The sequence below is a fragment of the Ornithorhynchus anatinus genome, chromosome 2 (assembly GCF_004115215.2).
Source record: "Ornithorhynchus anatinus isolate Pmale09 chromosome 2, mOrnAna1.pri.v4, whole genome shotgun sequence".
NCBI classification, from domain to species: Eukaryota; Metazoa; Chordata; class Mammalia; order Monotremata; family Ornithorhynchidae; genus Ornithorhynchus; species Ornithorhynchus anatinus.
The window spans coordinates 100,753,205-100,774,331 of record NC_041729.1 but is presented as its reverse complement, the minus strand read 5'-3'; the positions used below and the strand labels follow the sequence as shown (position 1 = coordinate 100,774,331).

Sequence of the window (21,127 nt, the reverse complement as noted above, 5' to 3'; positions counted from 1 at the left end):
CCCCTCCCCGCGGTGCCGGGGGAGGCGGGGGTGGGCGCGGGGAGCCCCCCTCCCCCCCAGCCTCCCGGAGGTCGTGGCGGGGGTCCCGGAGACGTCGGCGGGTGGTGGCCGCGGTGGCCCCCCCCCCCCGCCCCCCTCCCCTGGCCACCGGCCCCAGGCGCACGTCCCCCGGTTGCCAGGGTTGATGCGCAGGGGGTGGGGGGGGGGGGAGGAGAGTGAAGGTATGTGCCAGAGCTGACCTGGTCCTCCTCCTCCTCCTCCTCCCCAGCTGGGGACCCAGGAGTCCGGCGGCCCTTCGGCGCCCCTCCCACTGATTGGCTACCGCGGGGGTGGGGGGCCGGGAGGGGGGGGGGGAGGAGGGAAGAGAGAGAGAAAGAGAGAGAGAGAGAGAGAGAGAGAGAGAGAGAGAGAGAGAGAGAGAGAGCTCCCTCCCCTACCGTGGCCGGCCCGGGACGGCCGGAGAGGGGCAGGGGGCTTCGGAAACCATGGGCTATTGCAGCGGCAGGTGCACGCTGGTCGCCGTCTGTGGCATGCAACTGGTAAGTGCCACCCACCCCCCGGGGCGCGCGGGGCAGGGGCGGTGGGCGCAGGCTGGCGGGAGGAGAGGGGGCAGGACACCGGGTGATGGGGGGGCGGGGGAGGGGGAGCCTCGGAATCCCCCGCGGCCCGATTCTGCGGCCCGACTCCGCCCCGAGGGAGCGCTCGCTAGATCCCACCGAACCGGCCCGATTCGGTTCATCCTCCGGGACCGGTTTCCTTGGGAAATCCCCCCCCCCATCGCTTTCTGGCTTTCCCCGGCGGCGCTCTCTGCCCCGGTTCCCGCCCCCTCCCCCTCCGGAAAGCGGGTGGCGAGGAGGCTTGCCGGGGCATTTATTGGGAACGAGTTTGCCAAACGAATGAATTGGGGGACGGCGGTGATGGAGGGGGAGGAGGAGGAGGAGGAGGAGGACCGCCCGGGAAAGGGAGACCGACCCCGGGATGCCGAGGTGGGGAGGGGGGGGGGGGTCCCTTTGGGGTCCCACCTGCCCCAGGCGGGTGGGGGGTGCGGGGGTGGGGGGGAGCCACTCGCCTACCGGTCCCGGGGTGGGTGGGGGGCGACTTGGAAGGGAGGGTCCCCCCCCCCCCCATCCCGCCTCTGGTCCAGCCCCGTGGCTACCCTAGGGTTCGCCCGGGCGTTCGCCTTCTCTCTAAGGTGACGGTCGGCGGTACGGGCGCCGGAAAGGTGGACTTTGGGGGCGGCTCTCGGCTTCCGAGCGGGGGGTCCCTTTCCGTCCTGACCGTGCCACGGACGCGGGCCGGTGGTAGTCCCGCGGGCGTTTCCGATCTACGCGTAACCCCGGCGGGCGACGGAATAGGGGTGAGGATGCCCACCTGCGACCCCCCTCGCCGCCGCCCCCTCCGACATCGCGGTGCACGGTTGGAGGGAATCGGACGGGACCCCCCCCGACTGTTCGGCCAGCCGGCGCAGATGAAGAGGCTGCGTGGAGTTTTCCAAGCGTGCCTGGTGATAGTCCGGGGGAGGGGGAGGAAAAGAATGAGAGATGCCCCCCCCCCCCCCCAAAGAACGGAAGAGCTCAGCCGAGCCCTCCGAGGGAGCCTCGAGGAGGAGCGGAACCTTGCGTTTCACTTAGAGGCTAAATAGGCGCCCGGGCGAGCCCGAAGGAAGAGAGAGAGGAGACCCCCCCCCCCCCCCGCCCCCCTTGACTCCCTTCGGCTTGGAGATGTCGTGTCCTGGACCGCGAGGTCGAGGGGTCTGGGACTTCGGGGGGCCCCGGGAGGGACGCGTCGGGGGGGGGGGACCCTGATGCCCCGGAGGCGAAGGGCCGACGAGGGGAGACGACTCTGTGAGAGGGATGGAGGGAGCGAGGAGGAAGGGAGAAGGAGGTGACGTCCTTGAAGTAGTTCGTCTCGAGTGGGAGAGAGCCGGGGGCTTCGTTATGCCCCTCTCCGCGCTCTCCCCTCGAGGACCAGCTCGCCCTGGAGATCCCCGATTGCTCTCCGGGTTTACCGGAGTCGGTTTTTTCCTCCCCCCCCCTCCTCCAGAAAGCAGGTGCCGAGGAGCGGTCCGAGAGGGAAAGGATTTATCGGTAGAACCGACGCCGGGATAGTTTCCGCCTTCTCCGTCGTGCCTCGATGGTCCTCGAACGCCCCTTTTTTTCTTTCTCGTCGGGTATAAATGCGGCGGGGGACGGGGGGACGGGGGGGGTGTTTCTCTTTTCCTGCTCTGGAAAAGTTATCCGACGATGGGCGTCGGCTTCGGTCCAACGCGTGCCTCGCTCACGGAGGCCGGTTTAAAAAGAAGCCGGCAGAGAAATGGTATGATTGAAATTCGGGGTGGGGGACGGCGGGGCGGGGGATCGTTGGCGACGGTCGGGGATCCGTGTGCGTTTCTCGCAGGAGGGCAGGTTGGTTCAAGTTCCCAAACAGAGCCTTTCGATGAGGAAGGCGAGCGAGACGACCGGGGGGTTTGTTTACGCGGAGGGATGTCTCCGTAGCGGAGACCGAGTTGAACGGGAGTGGCGGAAGATGACAAAACGTTCGGGCGGTCTCGTCTTCGGGATCCGTTGAGAGAAAGCGACACGTTCGCCAACTCGTGTTAGCCGGGTACTGGGAGAGCGGGTGGGGGGTGGGGGGGGGAGCCTTTGGTTTAGTAAGGCCTGTTTTCTTAAAGATGTCACTTGGGAGAGCTCCGAAAGGAGTCAGGTGAATGCAATCCGTTGATAGCGTCCGGCTGTGACTGCCGCCGCCGCCTCCCTTCCCTTCCCCTCTTCCCCCTCCCGTAAAAGAAGAGGAGTCTCAAACTTTTGAAAGCCTATGGATTACACCTGAAAAGCAAAGAAGTGGAAATGAGTACACAGAGCGCATGACAGCTCCGCTAACTGTGTGTGAATGCCCGTGTGTGTGTGTGTGTGTGTGTTGCCCGTTTATGTGTGTAGAGGCCCATGCGGAGATGAAGCGACACGGATTACTCATACCGAAGAAACTCGAAATCACGGCCCCGTTCGGTTGCGAGGAGTGGAAGGCAGAGCGTCTGGTGGCGGGTCGGGCGCCGACGGGCATGTCTTTCCACTTTGAAAGAACCGGGAGTTGCCCGTACAGATTTTATATGCCACCGGCCTAATACGATCGGCAGCCGTGTTAATGCAGATGCGGAGCAGAAACAGAGGACGAAGAAAAGCCAACTGGTTCGATAGGATGAAATGATCATCCATCAAAGGGCCCCTCTCCTCCTCCTTGGTCGTAATTGCTTTTTCGCCGTATGTTGCGCATTTTTATCTTAAAATGGCCATCTTTCATTCCCAACGCGAGTGGCACAACTGGCTCACTGATTTTAGCAATGTCTGCCTTTAAAAAAATGCGACGTTCTATTTTTCCGTCCGTGCTGCTTTGAGCGGAGCGACTCGGATCGCCTCGTGGATACGTCGGGTGTTTCGGGAGGGGGGTTACGCGGGTGTGCGGTTGCTCGGCCCTCGGGTTCGGGCCGCTGCGTTCGTTAACTCCTCGAGTGGCCCGCCGTATTGTTTTAGGGGCTTAGAGTTCTCCAGCCCGACGGCGATATGTAAAAGGACGTCTGTGCCTCGCCTCTAAGCTGAAAGCTGCCCGATTCACATTTCGCCCGACTGGGAGATGGAAAATCTTCAGAAAGCGCAAGACTGCGGATCCCCTTTACCTTCTGTTTATACGTTCACTGAACGGTCACCCCCCAGGTGACCTTTACGGGAGAGTCAGGGTGCTGGCGTTCTTTCGGTTTCGCCTAAAAGCGCGTTACCGTTTCCCAGGGTTTCCTGCATTCAGCGTGTAGACTAAATGAGACAGGTGGGAGGCGGTTCGGTCACCGGAGGAGAGCGGAAAGGAGAAATGACCGGAGTGATTCTGCGCTTTCGCCTTTAACGGTTTCGTGGAGTTGGAGAAATCTTCCAGACAAAAAGTTTAAAGAATCCCCCAGAAAAGACACGATGCACGCTTGAGCCGATGGGAGGTTGGTGAAAACGAGCCGGGAGGAATTCGGGCTCGACAGGTTGAGTTTTTAAGGTGACTCGCTGTTTTTTTAGGCGCTTGATGAAATCCGTCCAGTCGCGTAGTTGGCCCGGGTTAAGGCCGAGAGTGAGTCTTGAGGAACTGGGTGCGACCGTTGCAAACAGGTTCGCTGAATCTCCAGGCCCAAGAGAGTCTAAGCTCGTAATCTCAAGAAGGCGATCTTTTTTTTTTTTTTCTTTCAATCGTATCTTTTCTCATGTTCGGTAGCTGAAAACTACAGATAACTCCACAGATGATCCCTGCGTTTGTTGCCGGGGAGGCCGCCGGGAGAGCCGTGAACGGTTTCTCTTCTCCTACCTGATCTCTCGGTTCCTCCCGCGCGATATCTTGAAAGAGGCTCCCGGTGAAATCATCTCGGTTTGGTCGGAGGCCGGGGGGCACTTACAGCGGCGGAGTGAGGGAGGAGAAGGTAAACTCTCTTCCGGAGAAAAACAGACTTCTGTTCTAGTGCAACCGAATGGGCGTTTTGCTTTCGGGTCAGACCACTCAAAAAGCGTCCCTTTACAGTTTCAAAGTGGGGAATACGTAAAGAGCGATCATGGAGCCATCTGGGCCGTCGGCTATCGAAAGACCGAAAAACTGGATGTGGATGGAGTCGATTAATTAACGTTTGAAAATACCCTTCTCGCCATGTGCACGATGAAATGCTCCTAACTTGGAGCAGGTGCAGCTGACGATTAGCTCGGCGCACGAGTGTGTGCAGCTGTGGGGGGAGGCGCTTTTTGAAGCTTAGTTGAGGATCGTGGGTTGCTTTCCGTCGTCCAGTTACTGGGCCCTTCGAGAGGTGCACATTCTCTGGAAGGGGCGGTCCGACAGCTCTGCGGGCTGGGGGAAAACGGAGCCCCCCAGTCGAGTCGACGCCTGGATTACCCTCGCCGGGCCCGCGTGGGCGATTGACTGGTTTTCGCGACCGGTCGACTGTTTTCGGAAGACAGAAGATCGGTATTCTCGGTGGGCCTGTGTGACCCGATCTCGTTAACACCTGTAATTCATTTCTGTATCTGTAATTGACTTTTTTATATCAATGCCTTTCTAGACTGTAAGCTCACGGTGGGCAGGGAATGTGTTTATCGCGTTGTGCTCTCCCCGGCGCTTAGTACGGCGTTCTGCACACCGCAGGCGCTCAACTGATACAATCGACTGGGACCAAGTGGGTCCGAAAAGCGGAGTGAATTGGCCTTCCGTTCGCAAAGACTCCGTCGGCCTGTTCGATGGCGTTATTGAAGAGTAAGTTATTTCGTTGGCTTGGTGAAAAATGTATTGTTTTCACTGACTGGTAAATGAATCCACGGGCTAATAAGCAACTGGAGTGTCGAGACTGTGAGCCCGTCAGTGGGCAGGGACCGTCTCTATCTGTTGCCGATCTGTCCATTCCGAGCGCTTAGTACGGCGCTCTGCACGTAGTAAGCGCTCAGTAGATACCGTCGAATGAATAAATTTAAGAGAATTACTGATAAACCTGGAGAAATTCTCTGAACCGGACCAGCTGCTTGTCAACCAGTCAGTTGTACTTATGGGGCGCTTACTCTACTGTACTGAGCGCTTGGGAGAGTGCGATTCAACAGAATGAGCGGGCGCTTTCCGGCCCGTAACGAGCTTCTGTGCACGATCTGGGAAGTAACACGGGAGCGTCTGCCTTGGCGGGGAAATGAAAGGCCTGAGATGTGTAAGCCCCCTGCGTAGATTACTTCGAAAGTCTAGCCGGCCTGGAGATTGTTTTTTCTTTCCAATCTTGACGTTCTGCCTCTCAGACCACATAGGTACACGATACGCAGTAGAAAGCGGGTGAACCAGATGTCAGTCATCAGATCGGATCGATCGATCTCGTAATGGCATTTGGCAAGCACGTACTGTGCAAAGCGCTGTTCTAAGCATTTGGGAGAGCGCAGTACAGTAGAACAGGTAGACATGAGCCCTTCCCACAGAGTTTACCGAGTAGAGTTTGATTGTTTGTCCAAACTTCGGTTGCTTGCCCAAACGTTGATTGGTTGCCCGGACCTGACGGATCGTTACGGTTGAAATGATATTTGGATCACCATACGAGGCAACGTGGCCTAGTGGGTGGAGCATGAGGCTGGGAGGCAGGAGATTCTGCAGTGAATGTAAGCTCATCATGGGCAAGCAAAATGTCTGTTGGTGGTTATAGTGTACTCTTCCAAGAGTTTAGAACAGTGCTCTGCATACAGTAAACACTCAGTAACTAGAATTGAACCAATGAGATTCTAGTTCTAGTCCCAGCCTGGCCACTTGCCATCTGTGTAAACCTTGGGCAAATCATTTAACCTCTCTGAGCCTCAGTTTCCTCATCAGAACAATGGAGATCTTCTCTCCCTACTTCTGTGATGGTGAGCCCCTTGTGGAACAGGGACTGTGTCTGATCTGATTCATTCTGCTTGCTCTAGCATTTGGCCTAGTATTTGACTAGCAGAACTACCTCATAATAATGATTATCATTTACAAAACAGCCCAGAGGTTTTTCTAAAACATGGATTCTGGCTTCCCTTACCTCCTGGTATATTTTGGGGGGTGTGGGGGGGGGGGTGTGTGTGTGTGTGTATAGCGTATGTATTTTCTTCTAAGGCAGCGTGTCGAAATGGAAATACAGTGCAGAACTCAAGGGTGTGATCTTTAATGAGCAGTATTCGGCAGATGGAAAAGAGTGTCTTCAGACCACGTGTATGTGAGAGGCCAGCCCTGTAATGCAGGATGTGTCCCTCCGGAGGATTGGATGGACTAATAAGGGATACTCGTTTTATTTCTTGATTTTTTTCTTCTCATTTCCCACTTCGGGGCTCAGCATGTCATACTTGGTTTTTTCCCATCCCGATTATTCACGTGTGTACTACAGACTGCTGCTTGCTATGGGCAGGGAAGGTATCTGCTAATTCTGTTCTCTTGTACTCTCCCAAGCGCTTAGTACAGTGCTCTGCACACAGTAAGCACTCCATCAATGCCATTGGTTGAATGGCTTGAGGGATTACTCTTCCAGTTCCAGAACCAGCTGATTCTTACTGAAGTTTTTCGGTTTGAGTCCGGCCACTCTTGAGCGACTGGTGTGTGTCAGACATCCCAGCGAACGTGAACTCACCGGATCTCCTCCCCTCCCCTCGTGGACTCCATCCTTCCCTAGTCTCGGAGCCTCGTGGCCTAACGGCTCCGTCACCCTCCAGGACAGTCAGGTCGCCCTCGGCTCGGGGAATCCCTGACCGGAACTTGGGCCGATGGACAGTGGAGCGGTCGGACAGAGTTGAAGCCGCTGTGCTTTCCTCAAACGGAACTTACTTCACACTCAGATCCACGTCCCTTCCCTCTATCTCAGCCCCCGGTGCTCTGCACCGAGTAGGCGTAAAGTTCAGTACTCCGCGCCCCGGTGCTCATACGGCTTCCGTGTCAATGGTCTGTTGAACCTGCATCGGCAGACTCAGTGCCTGAGTTGAGGAGAGTTCGCGACTGATGGACAGTGATCAGTTGAGGCAAGAAGAGGTCTGAACCTTTAACGAGCGGCACCTGTCTCCTTTGTCGTGCCAAAGAAAAATATCAAACTATTTTCCAATGTCCATCTGCATTTGTTAAAATATGAAAATTATTTCGCTGTAATGTTAGCTAAATTTAGCTGCGATTGGCCTAAAATGTCAAGGAATGCATTTCAAGCATGCTGTAATGATAATAATAATAATAATAATAACAATAATTGTGGCAGTTGTTAAGCACTTACTATGTGCTAGGCACTGTAATAAGCGCTGGGGTGGATACAAGCAAATCGGGTTGGACACAGTCCCTGTCCCACATGGGGCTCACAGTCTCAACCCCCATTTTACAGATGAGGGAACTGAGGCACAGAGAAGGGAAGTGACTTGCCCAAGGTCACACAGCAGACAAGTGATGGAGCCGGGGTTAGCACTCATGACCTTCTGGCTCCCAGGCCCGTGTTCTATCCACGACGCTATGTGAGACACTGTCGTGACACCATTTGCAGGTAAACCAAACCTAGCAGGATGCCAAAGCGGTTGAAATACCTTTGGTAGGCTGAAAAACTCTCATGGACCAGTCAATCCTCATGAAATCCGGGAGAAACGTATTGGCGTTTGGAAGCCTACAGGGTAATTTATTCATCTCACCTGCGATCCCTCCTGGGTTCCATTTCTCGGGACGGCTATCTGCGGTATTTTTACGGGTTTCTCTCTAAGCATATATTCAATCATAGGCAGCTGGATGCACAGGCTGTCATTGTACCTTTGACCCGCAAGGAAGAGTGTCCGTAGCTGGTGACCCCTTAAAAATGAATCGGTAAAAATTGCGGGAGGACTGACTGGTGTCATTTCTACAGTGGGGAACTCAACGAGCGTGTTTGAAAGAGTTTGTTCTTGCCAATCACAAGAAGGAGCTGAAGTGCTCTCTTTTAATCATGAAGAGAGTAGATAGTGGCGTATCAATTGTTTCTCTTTCACTGGCTGGAAGATGAGTTGGGTGATATATAGGCCATCCCTGAAATCTGTGAACCATTCTGTCTCCAAAAGGATTTGGAATTTTTCACACTACACTATGGCCATTCGGGTTTTCTTCGGGTTTCTCCCAGGGGGTAGCTTTTTCTGTCTTCTAATCCTCTTGTACACCACCTCCCCCCGCCCCCCAACCCTCTCCCCCCAACCCCCATTAAAAATAAAATACAGACACACACACACACACACAGAGTCAATTAAATACATATATTTAATTTGATCTAAGAAAGATACTCGATCTGAGAACCTGTGAATTTCTGTCTGATTCAGTCCCTGGAATTTGGTATATTCTTCATTTGAAGGAGACCTATGTGTTATCTAGATAATAAAGTGTTAGTACAACAAGCCCAAATGAGTTATCACTTTTACAGCTGCATCTGGATCTCATTTTATTGTTGATTCCTGTGAAAAAATGATAAAGAAAATGCAGGGCTTTGTGTATTGTGTGTCAGATACACACAGGCTTATTATTTATGTTCTTACAGGCTTTTTTTTTAAAAAAAAAAAAACAATGCAAAGTTCTGATATCCGCGAAACTAAACAATTGGAAACATTTGACACTACTGGACACTGAGATGTGATCTTCCCTCCAGGCTGGGAAATTCCCCGTCCTTCTACCCCTCGTCGAGAGGTGCCGGGGAACAGAGAGCGTGATAGAATCGACGTGGCAATTTGCCACCCTGCCCGGAGCCTTACACTGCCTGGCTCAGCTCGGCTCCCTCTTCTCCCCACTCTCCCGTATAGACCCCTTTGCCTCCTGGGGGGACGGTTCGCAATGATTTCAAGGGAAAAAAACTGAGCAGCTTCACTGTTTCTGCAGTCCTATAGTGGCTCTCCCCAGTATATGCAGACTTGGGCATAGGTGCTTTATAAATAAAGGATGTTCCTCGGGAGAGCATCGATAACAATCGCAGTAAACCTCTTCAGTGGGCGGGCAACTGTGCTGGATGCCTCTATATTCATTCAGTCGTATTTATTGAGTGCTTATTGTGTGCAGAGCACCGTACTAAGCCCTTGGGAAAGTATAATACAACAATAAACAGTGACATTCCCTGTCCACAACGAGCTTACAGTCTAGATAATGATGTTGGAATTTGTTAAGCGCTTACTATGTGCAGGGCACTGTTCCAAGCGCTGGGGTAGATACGGGGTCATCAGGTTGTCCTACGTGAGACTCACAGTCTTAATCCTCATTTTACAGACGAGGTAACTGAGGCACAGAGAAGTTAAGAGACTTGCCCGCAGTCGCACAGCTGACAAGTGGCAGAGCCGGGTTTCGAACCCATGACCTCTGACTCCCAAGCCCGGGCTCTTTCCGCTGAGCCACGCTGCTTCTCTAGATACAGAACAGTAAAGTTACAGATAGGTACGTAAGTGTTGTGGGTGTGGGAGGGGGGAAGAGCAAAGGAAGCTAGTCAGGGCAGCGTGGAAGGGAGTGGGAGATGAGGAAAAGCGGAGCTTAGTCTGGGAAGGCCTTTCGGAAGCGATGTGGCTTCAGTGAAGCTCGGAAGAGGGGGAGATTATTTGTCGGGTTTGAGGAGGGAGGGCGTTCCAGGCCAGAGGTGGGATGTGGGCTAGGGGTCAGCAGCGCAACAGGTGACATCAAGCCACAGTGGAGAAAGTTGACACCAGAGGAGAGAAATCTGTGGGCTGGATGGTAGAAGGAGAGAAGCGAGGTGAGGTAGGAGGGGGCAAGGTGACGGAGAGCTTTAAAGCCAATGGTGAGGAGTTTTTTGTTTAATACAGAGGTGGATGGACAACAACTGGAGTTTTTGGAGAAGGCGGGTGACGTGTCCTGAATGATTTTGTGGAAAAATGATCCACGCAGCAGGGTGAAGTATGGACTGGAGTGGAGAGAGACAAGAGGCTGGGATGTTAGCAAGGAGGCTGATGCAGTAATCCAAGAGGGAGTGGATGAGTGACTCTATTAACATGGTGGTAGTTTGGATGGAGAACAGAGAGCCCTGTACTGAGTGACCGCCATGTACAGAACACTAGACTGGGAAACAAGAAGCAGCCTGGCCTAGTGGCTAGAGCACAGGCCTGGGAGCCAGAAGGTCATGGGTTCTAATTCCAGATCCCCCACTTGTCTGCTGTATGACCCTGGGCATGTCACTTCTCTTCTCCATTCCTCGTGTACCTCATCTGGAAGGTGGGGATTGAGACTGTGAGCCCGATGTGAGACAGAGACCTTATCCAGTCTGATTTGCTCGTATCCCCCCCCAAGCACTTAGTACACTGCCTGGCCCATAGTGAGTGCTTAACAAATACCACAATTATCATTACTATCATTGCTCTTATTGCATAAAAATTTCAGCCAAATAGGAAGGTACCTGAAGCTTGGACTAACATCCGAGAGTTTACAGTGTGAAAATCAGTCATATTTGTTGAACGCTTTCTGTGTGCAGAGCGCTATTCTAAGCGCTTGGAAGTGAACAGTATAACAGAGTCAGGAGTCACATTCCCTGCCCTCAAGGAGCATACCAACAAACACGCATGGAAAAATCAATCTATAACAACGAAATGTCCGCAAAAATGTTTTTAGTCATTCTTTCTCCTGCATCCTGTAGCCTGGCAAATAGTCATCAGAGCCTTGAGAGCAGGTGATGTGAAGTAGCTTGTCAGATAGACTTGCCCCAAGTTAGCACTCCCATCTCTCATCCAGGTTCTGGACCCTCGTCATGTAAAATGTCAGTACTGGACATAGCTCTCAAACACCCCGTTTGGGGAAACCAAGTCCATTATTTTTCTGGTGGGGCTGATAAAACAGATTTTAATAGATTGTCATTCTCCTAAAATGTGGACTCACCCCTAAATCTAGAGGACCAAATGGTTCTGTAACACCCCCAATGCTAACAGCTTCTCCCAACACTCTGGTTACTGTTCTCAGATTTCCCAAGGCAGTACAGGCAAACAGGCAAATTTTTTTTTTTTTTCTCCTCCCACCCTGCACCCTCTGGCACCATCTCCTACCCTACCTGGAAAGTTGTTCATAAAAAACAGACCCATACTCACACCTATTTTTGAGATCCACATATCGTTTCTTCTTCAAATAACCTCAAACTAAGAAATAGAGTCAAAGGTCTTGGTGTGGAAAGAAGGATGATTCATTCATTCAGTAGTATTTATTGAGCGCTTACTATGTGCAGAGCACTGCACTAAGCGCTTGGAATGGACAAATCGGTAACACATAGAGACAGTCCCTGCCCTTTGACGGGCTTACAGTCTAATCGGCCTTTTTTAATATCCCCCGGTTTGTCCTTTCACGGATCCCTTAGAATTGTAACTGTAGCTGGCCGTCCACATGGGAAGATAATTTGCCAGCCACGTCCTACCACCTGCTCTTTTTGTGTATGCACAGGGTGGTCGGGACTATGGATCCCATATTGACTTTATCAGCTACCCAACTTACTCTCAGGTGAACCGCGCTGTCTCTGGTATCTTTTTCAGTACGGAGGACAGCAAGTACATTCTCTCTCTCTCAACATTTAGCCCTTCCTCATTCAGTACAAAGGACAGCACACACTTTCTCCCTTTGTCTCAACATTTCTCTGTCTCTCTTGCTCTCTCAATCACATGCTTTGAGTGTTTATTGTGTGTCAAGCACTAAACTAAGGGCTTGGGAGAGTACAATATAACTGAATCGGCAGACACATTCCTCTGTCCCCTCATCCTTCTCTCCCCACATCGCGTGATCTACGGCCAAAGCCGAGCATCTCTAGAGAGTTTGTGGGCTACAGACTTCTGTATCTGCCCCACTGTTTTAGGAAAATGGGCTTTCGACAATGCACACAGAAACCTTCAGGCTATTTTTTCCCCATTAGAAGCATAAATGATAAAACAGTGATGCATTTAGCAAGCAGAACAACGTGGCATTCTTTGCAAACAGATGTGCCTCAGTGACACAGTATTTTCTCACACCCCACGCTGGGTAGAGCAGGGATCTGTGTGTGTGTGTGTGTGTGTGTGTGTTTTCATCAGTTGGGGAGCTGAAAACAGTAGGATATTTCAAATCCACAAAATGGTGCCCATGGGGGATGCTGACAGATATGACGGGTCCGGATATTTACAAAAAAAACCTGGGGGAGGCGTCAAAGCCTGCTCTAATGGCCTAGAGTTCAGCCATTCGATCATATTTAGTAAGCGCTTACTGTGTGCAAAGCACTGTTCTAAGTACTTGGGAAAGTACAATTCAGCAATAAAGAGAGACAGTTGTGAGCCCATCATTGGGCGGAGATTGTCTCTATCTGTTGATGAATTGTACATTCCAAGCGCTTAGTATAGTGCTCTGCACATAGTAAGAGCTCAATAAATACTATTGAATGAATGAATGAATGAACCAGCTCACAGTCTAGAGAGGCTAATATGTCACAGACCTGCTTCTGGCCAACAAGGGAGATGGGATTCTGACTTGCTCCCGGGGGAGTCCAGGGGTGATCCAGCCAAGGAGGATCTGCAGCTGAAGGAGAAGCAGAGTGGCCTACTAGATAGATCCTGGGCCTCGGAGTCAGAAAGACCTGAGTTCTAATCCTGGCTCCGCCACTTGTCTGCCGTGTGAAGTGGAGCAAGTCACTTTCCCTCTCTGTGACTAAAATACCTCATCTGTAAAATGGGGATTAAGACTGTGAGCCCCATGTGGGACAGGGATGGTACTCAACCTGATTACCTTGTGTGTACCCCAGCGACGCAGAGCGGTGCCTGACACATAGGAAGCACTTGACAAATACCATTAAAGAGAAAAAAAGGAGCAAGAGAAGTGGGCTTGCCCCCTGGGCCAAAGGCAAAGAGGTGTGGGAGAACCAGAAGTATTCTGATGTCCTCTCATTGTTCCAAAGTAAGGTATTGCTGCATCTCTGTATTCAGTCCCACAATTGACCTTCCAAAGTGGGCCTGGTTTTAAAGGAACTCTTCCCCTTGGTGTGTTTCTCCAGAAAGCAGCAGCTAGAAAAAACTCTTCACCAGGAAATCTTGGGAGAACTGGGAGATGGATCCCAAGCATTTGAATGTATCATATGGAATGGCTCTATAATGTAGATTTATTGCAAGTCTGCACTGTCTTCAATATATGGTGTATCTCTTTCTTTTTTTTGTTTTTATTGCCTTCAGGCCATGGAACTCTATTGGAGGAGTTTACGGGCCTCTAGGCTATAAACTCATTGTAGGCAGAGAACTTACCTGCCAACTCTATTGTACTATACCTTCCCCAGCACTTAATATAGTGCTCCGCATAAAGTAAGTGCTCAGTAACTAAAAACTGACTGAAAGATTGAGTGTCATTTTGAAAGAAAAATAGAGCGGTGAGTGAAAAACACCTGTCCTTAGCATTTACAAAAGAGGAAAGTGTCCTGGGACTAGCTCTGAAATTTTTGGAATGTATATGGTAATGATAATAATCCTGACGAACACACTCTTCAGGAACTTCAGATGAGTGTCGCTCCTGAGACTCCGGGATCAATTAAAAGGGGGAAGAGGGAGAATTTATTCTAATGTTAGCGGTTTGGGTAGTGTCACTCGTATTTCTTTCATCTCTGCCACTCATGTTCCTGTTGGGGCATGAATGCAACGAATGAGTGAGGGGGCAGGGGTTTTGAACTGCTCATGGGATCTTTTGATCACTTCACAGCTACAGGGAGAATGAGGTTTAATAATGTGGGTATTTGTTAAGCGCTTACTATGTGCCGAGCACCGTTCTAAGCGCTGGGGTAGACATAGGGGAATCAGGTCGTCCCACGTGGGGCTCGCGGTCTCAATCCCCATTTTACAGATGAGGGAACTGAGGCACCGAGAAGCGAAGTGACTCGCCCACAGTCACACAGCCGACAAGTGGCAGAGCTGGGATTCGAACTCATGAGCCCTGACTCCAAAGGCCACGCTCTTTCCACTGAGCCACGCTGCTTCTCCGACCCAAGTCTCCTGATTCCCAGAGCAGTGGTCCTTCCACTGGATAATAACAGGCATTAAGGATAATAAAACTTTGAAATCCTGTAAAGTTGTTGTTTTACCCAACTGTTTTCATTTCAATGATAAACCCATTCCCTGTGAAGTAGGGAGGACATCTGTAGCCTAGATAAGTGAAGTGACCTACCTAGTCCAATAGCAGTAATAGTCATGGTAATAATAACGATTGTGGTACTGAAGTGCTTACTATGTGCCAGGCACTGTACTAAGTGCTAGGGTGAATACAAGCAAATCGGATTGGACACAGTCCTTGTCCCACTTGGGGCTCACAGTCTCATTCCCCATTTTACAGATTGGGGAATAGGGACGTGAAGTGATTAGCCCAAGGTCGCACAGCAGACAAGTGGTAGAGCTGAGATCAGAACTCACGACCTTCTGACTCCCAGGCCTGTGTTCTATTCACTATGCCACGCTGCTTATAGTAACATTGGTAGGAGGAGGAGGAGGAGGAGTGATCACAGTTATTTAGGATTCACTCTGTGCAAAATGCTGTATAAAGCTCTAGGAAAGAAATACACGAGTAAGACAGTGTCCCTGATCTCAAAGGGGCTCCCGATCTTAGAATGAGTGAGAGTGTGTCCTGACAAGAGAAATGTAAGGAAAAGGTGAATGAAAATAACCAAAAGACAAAGGCAAATGAGAAGGGAGCAGCAAGGTTCTTGCTACTCACAGCTCAGATGAACAGTCAGGGAAGCGATGGCAGCATCCACACTGGTGACTTTATAATAATCATAACGTTGGTATTTGTTAAGCGCTTACTATGTGCAGAGCACTGTTCTAAACGCCGGGGGAGATACAGGGTCATCAGGTCGTCCCACGCGGGGCTCACAGTCTTCATCCCCATTTTCCAGATGAGGTCACTGAGGCTCAGAAAAGTGAAGCGACTCACCCACAGTCACACAGCTGACGAGTGGCAGAGCCGACATTCGAACCCACGACCTCTGACTCCCCAGCCCGGGCTCTTTCCACTGAGCCACGCTGCTGGCCTCGCACCTCTGAGAGAAGCAGCATGACCTAGTGGATAGAGCCTGGGCCTGGGAGTCAGAAGGGCATGGGTTCTAATCCCAGATTTGCCACTTATCTGTTGTGTAACTTTGGGCGAGCTACAGAGAAGCAGCATGGCTCACTGGAAAGAGCACGGGCTTTGGAGTCAGAGGTCATGAGTTCGAATCCCGGCTCGGCCACTTGGCAGCTGTGTGACTTTGGGCAAGTCACTTAACTTCTCGGTGCCTCAGTTCCCTCATCTGTAAAATGGGGATGAAGACTGTGAGCCCCACGTGGGACAACCTGATTCCCCTGTGTCTACCCCAGCGCTTAGAACAGTGCTCGGCACATAGTAAGCGCTTAACAAATACCAACATTATTATTATTATTATTATTACTTCACTTTTCGGGACCTCAGTTCTCTCATCTGTAAAATGGGGATTTAGATTGTGAGCCCTTTATGTGTCCAGTTTGATTTGCTTGTATCTTCCCCGGTATTTAGTACAGAACTTGGCCCAAAGTAAGTGCTTAACAGATACCGTTATTATTATTATTATTATTATTATTAAGAATAACTCTCTCCATTGGAGGGCACTGCCTCCCTCCAGCGAGGGCTGTGAACAACCTCCCCATCCCTGCCTCAATTCACCTCTAATTTTCCCTGATCGCTGTTGGCTTCAGGCTTGCATCGAATGTCAAAGAGGCTGGAGGTGAACATGATTCAGGGGTACACAGGTGAGCTCTGCTCTGTTTGGGTGATCATAGTAATAATAATAATAACAGTGACACTTGTAAAGTGCTTACTATGTGCTTACTGTTTGGATGATCAGAGTAATAATGATAATAATAACAGTGACGCTTGTTAAGTGCTTGCTTACTCTGCGCTTATTCTGTTGGGGTAATCATAGTAGTAATAATAATAATAACAGTGACACTTAAGTGCTTACTGTGTGCCAGGGACTGTTCTGAGTGCTAGGGCACATCCAGGTTGAACAGGTTGGACACAGTACCTGTTCCCCAGGGGACTCACACTCTTAATCCCCATTTTACAGATGAGATAACTGAGGCACAGAGAAGTTAGGTGACCTACCCAAGGTCACACAGCAAACATGTAGCAGAGCTGTCTTTAGGACCCAAGTCCTTGCCCGTGGTTTTGGGATATGTCCGCAGGTACCTGGATTACCTGTGGTCCATTTCTGGACCGCTGGTCTCCAGCTGGAATGGATTCTGTCCAAAAATATCCTCTGATAGTCTCTTTTTCTCCTTCTTGTTTCCTTCCTGAGTTCATCTGAGCAGAAGTGGTTTCGAAGAGTCAGAAGGAGGTAAGGATTGGATTTCTGACTAGCTTTTACTCTGCTCTTTTGACTTCTTCCAGCGAAATGGGTGGGAACTTGCAGTCCAGCGCCCTGCCCCACATGCTCTGTCCTGCCGGACTGAGGATCGTCGTCCGGATCTGAGTTCCGTGCCTCGGGCCAGAGGGGATCCCACGGCCTCAGCTCTGAGCATGGGAGATTGGGGGGGGTTTGACCGCTTTCTGTGAGGTGTTGGTGAGGGGCAGGTGATGTTTTGGGAAAGGAAGAAAGGAGGAATGGAAGGGTTTGGAGCTGGGCTCAGGGTTGCCCACAGAAGATGGGGAACCAGCAAGACTCTGATATGTGTTTTCATGATGGTGGGGTCTGGCAAGGAGATTATGGGAATTTTCCCGTCTGTATCCTTCCTTCACTTTTCACTCTTCCCCTGTTCGGGCTCCCGCTGCGAACTGAACTCGGTAGGAGCCAAAGGTGCTGGCAACAAGTTGCACGTGTAGGGGAAACGTTCTTACGTTCCAAAGAGTCACACATTAACTCCCCAGTGGCTTGAGCAATACGATCTAAGCACTCAGTACATATCTCTGAAACAAAAAAAGGAGCAGAAAGGAATGGATTTCTTTTGTGGTAGACCGGACTATCAGTCGCCCAAGGGCAGGGATCGTGTCTATTAGCTCTGTTGTACTCTCCCAAGTTCTGAGTCAGTACTCAGAAAATACTGTTGACTGAAGTCCAATCTTTGTCTTGAAAGAGCAGGTGGGTAAACTTGTATTTTAAGGAACAGAAGTGAACAAGTTCGGATAAATAACGCATAGACTCCTCTGCCTCTTCCCTCCTTCTCAGCCATATAACCTCCAGTAGATTTCCAGTAGGGCCCTGCTTTGTTTGTAAAATAAATTATTGAAAATTCACAACAGTGGGACCTTTCTCCAGTGAAACGTGGGGAGGCCGACCCATGCACGTTTCTCAACGACATACCGTCTTTATTCATTTTTACCCTTGAAGAGATGGGAAAAACTTAGAGGCAGCGTATGAACAGTAATGAAGACGTCGTAGGGCTGTTAGGAGCAGAGAAGCAGAGGGAAGCAGAGGGAGTTAGATGCACAGTCTAGTGGAAAAAGCATGGGCCTGGGAGTCAGAAGGACCTGGGTTGCAATCCCTACTCTGCCCCTTGTCTGCTGTGTGACTTTGGGCAAATCACTTCACTTCTCTGAGCCTCTTAGCTCATCTGTAAAATGGGGATTAAGACTGTGAGCCCTATGTGGGACTGGGATTTTGTCCAAACTGATTATCGTGTGTACACCCTAGCACTTAGAGAAGTGCTTGACAGATAAAGAGCACTTAATAGATGTTAATAATAACTGTTGTTGTTGTTGTTGCCGTTATTGTTGAAGAGTTGAAATGAAGCAAGAATTTACAGTATCCATCAGTAACCCCACAAGACTTGGCTTCGATCGGGTTGGGCCAATCGACTTTAAATTTTAGCAGGATGGACCTGGTGGATAAAGCACGGGCCTGGGAGTCAGAAGGTCATGGGCTCTAATCTCGACACCCGCACTTGCCCTCAGGGTGACCTTGGGCAAATCACTTCACTTCTCTGTGCCTCAGTTTCCTCATCTGTAAAATGGGGATTGAGACTGTGAGTCCCATATAGGACAGGGACTGTGTCCAACCCGATTTGTTTGCATCCACCACAGCGCTTAGTGCAGAGCCTGGCATATAGTAAACGCTTAACAAATACCACCATTGTTTAAGTTTGATATTAGAAAGCCCTTCCTGACAGCAGCACGGGCATGGAGATCCATGAAAACTTACCTCAGGAAGGTTTTGGAGCATCCTCTGACTGGGCATAGCGATCATGATTGCAGGCCTGCCTGGTGCAGGGAGAGTGACCAGATGTGTTTTTGAGGACCAGCCAAAATGCTGTAATCAAAATTTTGATTATTTTAGAAGGAAAGAAAAATAATCAGCAGGGCATGTCTACTTTGCGGAAACTCAAAAACAATCATCATCATTATCATCAGATGGCATTTATTGTGTCTGATTTTCCCCTCTGGGGAGGGGGGAAGATACACACTGTTGAAATCCTATGCCATTGGAGGGGGCGAAGGAAGGACGGTAGAGGAGAGGGAGGAGCTGACACTATTTGTGGAAGGAAAGAACAGGGCCCCTACGCTTGACACCTAGCATGGCTTCGTGGATAGAGCGCAGGCCTGGGAGTTAGAAGGACCTGGGTTCTAATCCCAACTCCACCACATGTCTGCTGTGTGACCTTGGACAAGTCACTGAAATTCTCTGGGCCTCAGTTACCTCGTCTGTAAAATGGGGATTATCACTGTGAGCCCCATGTGGGACGGAGACTGCATCCGGCTGGATTGACTCATATCTGCCCCCGAGCTTAGAACTGTGATCGGTACATATTAAGCACTTAACACATAGCCTAATAATAATAATAATTACTATTATTATCCCCAAGCTGCAACACTGTATGATGGAGGCGTGGCTGGGACATGAGTCTGTGGAGCGGATGGGTGCTGTGCTGGCCACCCAAACGTTTCCTTACCTTTGGAGTAGCCACGCTGTCACCCTCCTGGAAGTGTTCTGCCAGTCGTAACAGCAGACCAGTTGGAGAGAAAACCTCCCACGTGCTCAGTACAGTGCCCTGCACCTAATGAGTGTGCAAAACATCCTACGTATCGATTGGCTTCCGGCCATGGCCTTGGCATCCTTGGTTTATTTAAGCACACACCTGGTTGAACCGGAGAATGCGGAAGGGGAGAGAGGTTCATTTGTGGTTTTTTTATGGTATTTGTTAAACGCTTACCGTGCACCATTCATTCAGTAGTATTTATTGAGCGCTTACTAGGTGCAGAGCGCTGTACTAAGCGCTTGGAATGAACAAGTCGGCAGCAGATAGGGACAGTCCCTGACGTTTGACGGGCTTACGGTCTAATCGGGGGAGACGGGCGGACGAGAACGATGGCAATAAATAGAGTCAAGGGGAAGAACATCTCGTAAAAACATCTCGTAAAAACAATGGCAACTAAATAGAATCGAGGGCAACTAAATAGAATCAAGTACCAGAATGGCGCAGTGGAAAGAACACGGGCTTTGGAGTCAGGGCTCATGAGTTCGAATCCCAGCTCTGCCACTTGTCAGCTGTGTGACTGTGGGCGAGTCACTTCACTTCTCTGTGCCTCAGTTCCCTCATCTGTAAAATGGGGATTAAGACCGTGAGCCCCACGTGGGACAACCTGATTCCCTTGTGTCTACCCCAGAGCTTAGAACGGTGCTCTGCACATAGTAAGCGCTTAACAAATACCAACATTATTATTATTATTATTATTATACAAGCTAATCAGCTTGGACACAGTCCCTGAATCACATGAGGCTCCCAGTCTTAATCTCCATAGTACAGAAGAGGCAACTGATGCACAGAGAAGTTAAGTTACTTTCCAGGTCACACAGCAGACAAGTGGCGGAGCCGGGCTTTTAGAATCAGATCCTTCTGACTCTCAGGCCCGGGCTCTAACCACTTAGATCAAACTACTTTTCAGATTCTTCTCTGAGCTTTTCTCTAGAGGTCTCACTAGGAGAAGCAGCGTGGCTCAGTGGAAAGAGCCCGGGCTTGGGAGTCAGAGGTCATGAGTTCGAATCCTGTCTCTGCCACCTGTCAGCTGTGTGACTGTGGGCAAGTCACTTCACTTCTCTGTGCCTCAGTGACCTCCTCTGTAAAATGGGGATTGACCGTGAGCCTCACGTGGGACAACCGATTACCCTGTATCTACCCCAGCGCTTAGAACAGTGCCCTGCACATAGTAAGCGCTTAACAAATACCAACGTTATTATTATTAGATTGCCTTTTCTGAGAAGCAGAAGGGAGAATTGAGCTCACCGTGTACCCGCATGCTCAAAGCACTGGGTTGAGCACTGTGCAAATAAAAAGCCAGGCTGCCCCACCCCTTGGAAAGTGTAATTTAAACTCTAAGAGAAAGGACAGCTGAACCCCTACCATCTTGGAAATTGAGAACCTGGAGATAGCGGTGGAAGCGACAGAACCTTATCGCTATTAAGAAGTCGGTCTTAAATTACTCTTCAGTTCTTTATTGAAAACGGGACAAAATTCTACCCCTGCCTTGGCTGTGGTTCAGATGATTTATCCTCCTCTGTCTAACCTGTTGATGGAAATCACAGCTCCTCTAGATAAGATCTACGTGGGTGAGAAATGAGAAGAAGAGAAATAAGTGTTGGTGAGAAAAGGGTGGGTAAACATTATAGCTGTTGGTTAGAAATGGGTCATCCCGGTGCATTTCTAATAAAAACCTCATCTCCGTTTGTATT

The 21,127-nt window shown here is 50.4% G+C and overlaps 1 protein-coding gene across 1 annotated transcript in view; it reads left to right on the top strand.

Annotated features, from left to right (window-relative positions):
• Positions 1–392: 392 nt before the first annotated feature.
• Positions 393–21,127, top strand: part of NKAIN2 (sodium/potassium transporting ATPase interacting 2) — a 1,127,517-nt gene continuing 1,106,782 nt past the window's right edge. The window contains exon 1 of the mRNA XM_029058747.1: positions 393–539. Coding sequence (XP_028914580.1) covers positions 486–539 — 54 coding nt within the window. The 5' untranslated portion in view covers positions 393–485. The remainder of the gene's footprint in view (positions 540–21,127) is intronic.